This window comes from Schistocerca americana, chromosome 3, assembly GCF_021461395.2.
Source record: "Schistocerca americana isolate TAMUIC-IGC-003095 chromosome 3, iqSchAmer2.1, whole genome shotgun sequence".
In the NCBI taxonomy this organism is placed as follows: Eukaryota; Metazoa; Arthropoda; class Insecta; order Orthoptera; family Acrididae; genus Schistocerca; species Schistocerca americana.
This window is the reverse complement of record NC_060121.1, coordinates 293,916,620-293,925,580: the sequence shown is the minus strand read 5'-3', so window position 1 is coordinate 293,925,580 and position 8,961 is coordinate 293,916,620. Positions and strand designations below refer to the sequence as shown.

Below are 8,961 nucleotides of genomic sequence, written 5' to 3'. Positions count from 1 at the left end.
TTGTCAAAGTGGGCCATCATTCCCCCCTGTTGAGCACCGATTCACCTATGTCCAAGTCGACCTCGTTGGCTCCTTGCCCTCTTCAGACGGCTGCCGTTATCGCTTCTCAATGATAGATCAGTTCAGATGCTGGTCTGAAGTCGTGCCCATCCTGGAAATTTCGGGTAAAGCAGTTGCCGCCACTTTCATCAACACATGGGTTTCACATTTCGGTCCCCACCACCACATAAAGTCTCACCGCAGGCGCCAGTTCACTTCCCTCTCGTTCCAAAGCCTGATGAGACCTGTGGACACTTGTCCATAGTATAGCTAGCTATCATCCTGCAGCTAATGGTATTTTCGAACATTTCCACGAAACATTGTAATCTGCTCTTACCTGCTGCGGAGGAAAATGGTCTGTCAGTTTGCCACTGGTTTTGTTAGGTTTTTGTATAGCTCACAAGACAGGCTTGGAGGCATCCTCTGCCGACTTGGTGCATGGACAGCGCCTGGTTATGCCAGGTGAGTTCATTGAGCTGCAGCCTTTCCACGCTATGTTGTGTATCCCAGCGTATGTACAACAGTTGCAAGACCACACTGCCCAGCTGCAGCTGACGCACCTACAACGTCATGCTGAGCACAGAGCTATTGTGCATGGTGACCTCGCGTTGTGCACTCATCAGAAGCTACACATCGATGCCTGTCAGCCCCTGCTCTTGTGACCTCACCTCATTTTGCAGAGAGCCGGCCGGGGTGGGCGAGCGGTTCTAGGCGCTACAGTCTGGAACCGCGCGACCGCTACGGTCGCAGGTTCGAATCCTGCCTGGGGCATGGGTGTGTGTGCTGTCCTTAGGTTAGTTAGGTTTAAGTAGTTCTAAGTTCTAGGGGACTGATGACCTCAGAAGTTAAGTCCCATTGTGCTCAGAGCCATTTGAACCATTTTCATTTTGCAAAGAAATGACAAAACAGTCATTGTGCACCTCCACAGCAACCTGTCGGTGGCATTCATCGACAAACTATAGCCCACCTTACGTGCTTACCATCAATGATGCTGATATACACCCCCAGCAGTCGAAATATCCCTGTGAAATACCAACGCCACAGGCACCACTGCCGACACTGAGTCTTGCCCTGACACCATGTGTACCTGGAACCTAGATGCAGCCACATTTCCCCATGCGTTACCCTTCCTGCCACCATTCCTGAGTGAACAGAACCTGATGCTAAAGGCACAATGCACAACACCAAGCCTGAAGCTTCACCATCACTGACCGATGGAGTCGCAGGGAACACTCTTCCAGCAGCCCTCGTTGCAGTTCAGTACACAGCCTCCAGTATCCAAGAAGTAATGCCTATCCTCGACACTGCACCAACAGCCCAGCAGGGCATTCATCTGATGGCAGAGACGGCAGCAGCATTCACGAACGCCCACACACTCCAGCGTGCATACCAGCCACACCATGCATGGTTGCCGATGCCGCCCATACAACCTGCTGTCAGATCAGAGTCTCCACGCACCTCTACCATCGACGCTTGCATGGCTGACTGACACTCCAGAGCCGTACTCATATGTCACTACCCCAGCGTTCAACTCTCACAAGGGGGGGAACTGTGTGGCGCCTCTAAATTCCAATTTTCGAGATCCCCAAGTCAGCCCTAGCAGATGACTCCACCCACACTCCCACACCTGGACTTCAGATTAGATTAGATTAGTATTTGTTCCATAGATCATGAATACGACACTTCGTAATTATGTGAAACGTGTCAGGTTAATAAAAAGTGTCTATACAAGATATTACATTAGACAAAATATTACATGACACTCAATATTTTTAATTTTGTATTGTGGAGGTTGGGAAATTACCCACTTCCTATATCCAAATATTCATCTAATGAGTAGAAGGAGTTGCCATTAAGAAATTCTTTTAATTTCCTTTTAAATGCTATATGGCTATCTGTCAGACTTTTGATGCTATTAGGTAAGAGACCAAAGACTTTTGTGGCAGCATAATTTACCGCCTTCTGAGCCAAAGTTAGATTTAACCTTGAGTAGTGAAGATCATCCTTTCTCCTAGTGTTGTAGCCATGTACACTGCTATTACTTTTGAATTCGTTCGAATTGTTAATAACAAATTTCATAAATGAATATATATATTGTGAGGCTACAGTGAAGATTTCTAGCTCTTTAAATAAGTGTCTGCAGGATGATCTTGGATGAGCTCCAGCAATTATTCTGATTACACGCTTTTGTGCAATGAACACTCTTTCACTCAATGATGAGTTATCCCAGAATATGATGCCATACGAAAGCAGAGAATGAAAATAGGCGTGGTAAGCTAATTTACTCAGATGTATATCGCCAAAATTTGCAATGACCCTAATAGCACAAGTATCTGAACTCAAACGTTTCAGCAGATCCTCAGTGTGTTTTTTCCAGTTCAACCCCTCATCAATGCATACACCTAGAATTTTTGAATATCCTACCTTAGCTACCGATTTCTGATCGAAGTCTATATTTATTAATGGGGTCATTCCATTTACTGTGTGGAACTGTATATACTGTGTTTTGTCAAAATTTAATGACAGCCCATTTGCAGAGAACCACTTAATGATTTTCTGAAAAACAACGTTTACAATTTCACCAGTGAATTCTTGGTTGTCGGGTGTGATAGCTATACTTGTATCATCGGCAAAAAGTACCAGCTTTGCATCTTCGTGAATATAGAATGGCAAGTCATTAATATATATATATATATATATATATATATATATATATATATATATATATATATATATATATCAACTTCTTAATTCAGAGAATGTGCATTATAATAACGGGTATCATCCGTTTTAAAAAATTACTTCCGAGCAAAGACAATTTTAAAGTGTGCACCTGTCTTTATAGCCCCTCTGAACTGAATTCCTTACATGTGTGCATGCTCGGGATTCTTAGATTTGAAATAAGTGCCGATAAGTGTCAGATTTCATTAAAGTAGTTCCCTACTGCGCCGTCGAAATCACTGCTTAGCAGTCAATGACTCACCCATCATATTCTGCACAGCATATAAAGCCGCTGTTATTGTGCTGAACATGAATTTGTATCAAAACTTTTAGAATGCTTATGTGTAGCGGCACACCGACTCGTCAAAAAACTCACGCTAGGAAGAAGTTAATCATTTGTGGAAGAAAGCTAAGCTGAATGTCACCGACAAGAATTCTCTTAGTGATCACATAAATGAAGAGACTGAAAAGCTACGTAATCATATGGTTCAAAGTAAGGTACAAAAATAATGTGTTTCATTTGCGAAGTAAGTAAAGTGCAATGACATTTAATGTGTACATCAATGAAAGGTCACTTTTTTAGGATCCGACAAATCAGTTAATACTATTTTCATGGATCGTTTTTGTTTGTCAGCCTGTCTGTCCATCCATATTCTACTCAGGTTTGGCTTGGTTAAAACAAAGTGTTTTAATCGTATCTCGAAAATGTACATGGCTACAACACTAGGAGAAAGGATGATCTTCACTACTCAAGGTTAAATCTAACTTTGGCTCAGAAGGCGGTAAATTATGCTGCCACAAAAGTCTTTGGTCTCTTACCTAATAGCATCAAAAGTCTGACAGATAGCCATATAGCATTAAAAAGGAAATTAAAAGAATTTCTTAATGGGAACTCCTTCTACTTATTAGATGAATTTTTGGATATAGTAAGTGGGTAATTTCCCAACCTCCACAAAAAAAAAATTAAAAATATTGAGTGTCATGTAATATTTTGTCTAATGCAATATCTTGTATAGACACCTTTTATTAACCTGATACGTTTCACATCATTACGAAGTGTCGTATCCATGATCTGTGGAACAAGTGCTAATCTAATCTAATCTAGACATGAGATTTTTATTGTCTCACTCCCTTTGAATGAGATTTGGTGAGATTCTGACGGACCTGCCCCCATTATGAGCTGACGTAATTAATGGACTTCCCCTAAACATTAACGTCACGGTAGCTGTGGTACTGACTGTATGCGCTAGGAGCGCTGCAGTCGCGTCATGTGGTGATGCGGCATGTAAGGTTAACTAAGTATGTGAGTCAGGCTCGTGGGTCACCAGAGGTTGCCCATGCCTGTCTTGTACAATAGATAAGTCTCAAAGTAGTACGAGGCGTGCCTTGTGTGACAACCAGTTGCACCTCCATCGTCACCAACGAGCCCAGGGTTTGGTTGTGGATGATTACCAACAAAGAGTTCAGTCTCGTGAAGGGGTTGTTCAGCGTTGTGAGACTGAGCCATCTTTTTAAGTAATATGTCTTTCATAGATTAGACACAGCTCGCCAGAGAAGGGTTCTTTAACTGTTGTAACAGCCACATCTGAGTGCGGTACAATCCTCGCGTCCCGTTCGAACTGCACCACTAACATCAATTTGCGGTGAATGTACGGGCCGGTATTATCGCTTATCTCTTGATCGAACCACACCTCTTGTGCCCCCCCCCCCCCGCCCACGTCTGAATGGAGTGAAATACAAAGTCCTTCGTCGAACAAGTACTTCCTGAATTGTTCGAGGCTGTCCTATTAACATGCATCTGCAAAAAAAAAAAAAAAAAAAAAAAAAAAAAAAAAAAAAAAAAAAAAGGTTCAAATGGCTCTGAGCACTATGGGACTCAACATCTTAGGTCATAAGTCTCCTATAACTTAGAACCACTTAAACCTAACTAACCTAAGGACATCACACACACCCATGCCCGAGGCAGGATTCGAACCTGCGACCGTAGCTGTCCCGCGGTCCCGGACTGCAGCGCCAGAACCGCTAGACCACCGCGGCCGGCATGCATCTGCAGTTGTGGATGAAAGTACATGCGCAGGAAACAGTACGTTTTGTAGCACATGTGTTTCGGGACGGTTTTATCAACTTATCACCAATACCGTGGACTTACAGATCTGTGTCGTGTGTGTTCCCTATGTGCCTATGCTATTAGCACCAGTTTTGTGTAGTGCCACGTTGTGTGGCACCACATTCTGCAATCATCCTTAATTTATGAGCATGAGTGTATGTCATCCCACGATTCGTATGTGAGCGATAAGCAGGGAGCTGTAGTATACTTCTAGAGTCATCATCTAAAGCTGTATGTCTTCAACAGTCATCCAGTTCAGTTCCTTCAGTATCTCTGTGACAAACTCCGACGGATTAAACAAACCTATGACCATTCGTGCTGCCCTTCTCTGTATATGTTCAAAATCCCCTGTTAGTCTCATTTGGTGTGGATTCCACAACCTTGAGCAGTATTCTAGAATCAGTCGCACGAGTGATTTGTATGCAATCTCCTTTATAGACTGATTGTACTTCCCCAGTACTTTACCAATAAATCAATGTATGTCAACCGCTTTACCCACGAGTGATCCTATGTGATCATTCCATTTCATATCCATACAAAGTGTTACACCCAGGTATTTGGATGAGTCGGCCGATTCCAAGAGTGACTCATTGATATTATAGTCATAGGATACTATGTTTTTCAGTTTTGTGAAGTGCACAGTCTTACATTTCTGAACATTTAAAGCAAGCTGCCAATCTTTGCACCGCTTTGAAATCTTATCAAGATCTGACTGAAGCCGCGCGGGACTAGCCGAGCGGTCTAGGGCGCTGCAGTCATGGACTGTGTCGCTGATCCCTGCGGAGGTTCGAGTCCTCCCTCGGGCATGGGTGTGTGTGTTTTTCCTTAGGATAATTTCGTTGAAGTAGTGTGTAAGCTTAGGGACTGATGACCTTAGCAGTTAAGTCCCATAAGATTTCACACACATTTTTTGAAGCTGACTGAATATTTATGCAGCGTCTTTCAGACAGTACTTCATCATAGGTAACTATATCATCTGTAAAAAGTCTGAGGTTACTATCAGTATTGCCAGCAAGGTCATTGATATTTAACATGAACAACAAGAGCCCCTACACATTTCCATGGGGCACACCTGTATGATTGCACTTTTGATAATAAGCGAAGATCTGGTGCAGAGTCCAATGCTTTTTGGAAATCGGGAAACACTGCCTCTACCTGACAGTCTTGATCGAAAGCTCAGTATGCTACACGAGAAATATGCGTGTTGTGTGTCACATGATTGATGTTTCCGCAATGCATACTGGTTGGCATGGAGGAGGTAATTCTGTTCGAGAGACCCCATTATGCTTGAGCTCAGAATATGTTCTGAGATCTTACAACAAATCGATGTCAAGGATATTCGATGGTAGTTTTGTGGATCACTTCTGTTACCCTTCTTGTAGTTGGGTCTGACCTGTGCTTCCCGGCGCGTGTTTTTTTTTTTTTTTTTTTTTTTTTTTTGTGAAGGATCTGCAATACATTATAGTTACAAGAGGAACTAACACAGGTTCAATTTTTAACGACTTCAGCTGTTTCTCAATATCACCTACAATAATACTTACACTATGTGAACAAAAGTATCCGGAAACACCTATAAACATATTTTTTTTCATATTAGGTGCATTGTGCTGCCAACTATTGTCAGGTAGTGTATATCACCAACCTCAGTAGTCATTAAACATCGTGAGAGAGCGGAATTTGGCTCTCCGCGGAACTCACGGACTTAAAACGTGATGAGGTGATTGTGTGCCCCTTGTGTCATACGTCAGTACGCGAGATTTCCACACTCGTAAACATCTCTAGGTCCACTGTTTCCGATGTAATAGTGAAATGGGAACATGAAGAGACACGTATAGCACAAAAGTTTACAGGTTGACCTCGTCTGTTGACTGACAGAGACCGCAGACACTTGAAGAGGGTCATAATGTGTAATAGGCGGACCATCTAACAGGAATTCAAAACTGCATCATGATCCACAGCAAGTACTATGACAGTTAGGCGGGAGGTGAGAAAACTTGGATTTCATGGTCGAGCGGCTGCTTATAAACCACGCATCACGCCGGTAAATGCCAAACGACGCCTCGTTTGGTGAGAGTAGTGTAAACATTGGACGACTGAATAGTGGAAGAACGCTGTGTGGAGTGATGAATCACGGTACAAAATGTGGCGATCTGATGGCAGGGTCTGGGTACGGCGAATGCGCGGTGAACGTCATCTGCCAGCGTGTGTAGTGCCAACAGTAAAATTCGGAGGTGGTGGTGCTATGGTGTGGTCGTGTTTTTCATGAAGGGGGCTTGCGCCCCTTGTTGTTTTGCGAGGCACTATCACGGCACAGGCCTACATTGATATTTTAAGCATCTTCTTGCTTCCCACTGTTGAAGAGCAATTCGGGGATAGCAATTGCATCTTTCAACATGATCGAGCACCTGTTCATAATGCACGGCCTGTTGTGGAGTGGTTACACGACAGTAACATCCCTTTAATGGACTGGCCTGCACAGAGTTCTGACCTGAATCCTAAAGAACACCTTTGGGATGTTTTGGAACGCCGACTTCGTGGCAGGCCTCACCGACTGACACCGATACCTCTGCTCAGTGCAGCACTCCGTTAAAAATGGACTGCCATTCCCCAACAAACCTTTCAGCACCTGATTGAACATATACCTGCGAGAGTGGAAGCTGTCTTCAAGACTAAGGGTGGGCCAACACAATATTGAATTCCAGCGTTCCCGATGGAGGACGCCACGAACTTGTAAATCGTTTTCAGCCAGCTGTCCGGATACTTCTGACAACATAGTGTCTTTCATTCATCTTTTGAGTGGTGCGTGGATTAAATTGGGGCAGTTATCCTGTGTTTTCCTTTGTAAAGGAACATTTGAAAACGGAGTAAAACATTTCAGCATTTGCTCTACTGCCCTTAATTTCAGTTCTCGTCTCATTGCGCTGGGGACTGGACACTAACTTCTACGCCAGTAATAGCCTTTACACACGACCAGAATTTCTTTGGATTTTGTGAAATATTATTTGATAATATTATGCTGTGGTAGTCACTGAGGGCATCATACATTGCTCTCTTGACAGCTAAACATGTTTCATTCAGCATCTCTCTGTATATAACCTTACACTTTGCTTCATATCTGTTGTTGTTGTGGTCTTCAGTCCAGTGATGGTTTGATGCAGCTCTCCATGCTACTCTATCATGTGCAAGCTTCATCTCCCAGTACCTATTGCAACCTACATCCTTCTGAATCTCTTGGTCTCCCTCTACGATTTTTACCCTCCTCGCTGCCTTCCAATACCAAATTGGTGATCCCTTGATGCCTCAGAATATGCCCTACCAAAAGATCCCTTCTTCTAGTCAGGTTGTGCCACAAATTTCTCTTCTCTCCAGTTCTATTCAATACCTCCTCCTCAGCAGTTATGTGATCTACCCATCTAATCTTCAGCATTCTTCTGTAGCACCACATTTCGAAAGCTTCTACTCTCTTCTTGTCTTAACTATTTATCGTCCACGTTTCACTTCCATACATGGCGACATTCCATATAAATACTTTCAGAAACGACTTCCTGACATTTAAATATATACTCGATGTTAACAAATTTCTCTTCTTCAGAAACGCTTTCTTTGCCATTGCCAGTCTACATTTTATATCCTCTCTACTTCGACCATCATCAGTTATTTTGCTCCCCAAATAGCAAAACTCAATTACTACTTTAAGCGTCTCATTTCCTAATCTAATTCCCGCAGCATCACCCGATTTAATTCGACTACATTTCATTATCCTCATTTTGCTTTTGTTGATGTTCATCTTATATCCTCCTTTCAGGACACTGTCCATTCCGTTCAACTGCTCTTCCAGGTCCTTTGCTGTCTCTGACAGAATTACATATTCATCGGCGAACCTCAAAGTTTTTATTTCTTCTCCATGGATTTTAATTCCTGCTCCGAATTTTTCTTTTGTTTCCTTTACTGCTGGCTCAATATACAGATTGAATAACATCGGGGATAGGCTATAGCCTTGTCTCACTCCCTTCCCAACCAGTGCTTCCCTTTCATGCCCCTCGATTCTTGTAACTGTCTTCGGGTTCCTGTACAAATTGTAAATAGCCTTTCGC

General features: G+C 43.0%; 1 protein-coding gene across 1 annotated transcript in view; it reads left to right on the top strand.

Annotated features, from left to right (window-relative positions):
• Positions 1-1,213: 1,213 nt before the first annotated feature.
• Positions 1,214-8,961, top strand: part of LOC124606033 (tyrosine decarboxylase-like) — a 112,297-nt gene continuing 104,549 nt past the window's right edge. The window contains exon 1 of the mRNA XM_047137997.1: positions 1,214-1,474. Coding sequence (XP_046993953.1) covers positions 1,214-1,474 — 261 coding nt within the window. The remainder of the gene's footprint in view (positions 1,475-8,961) is intronic.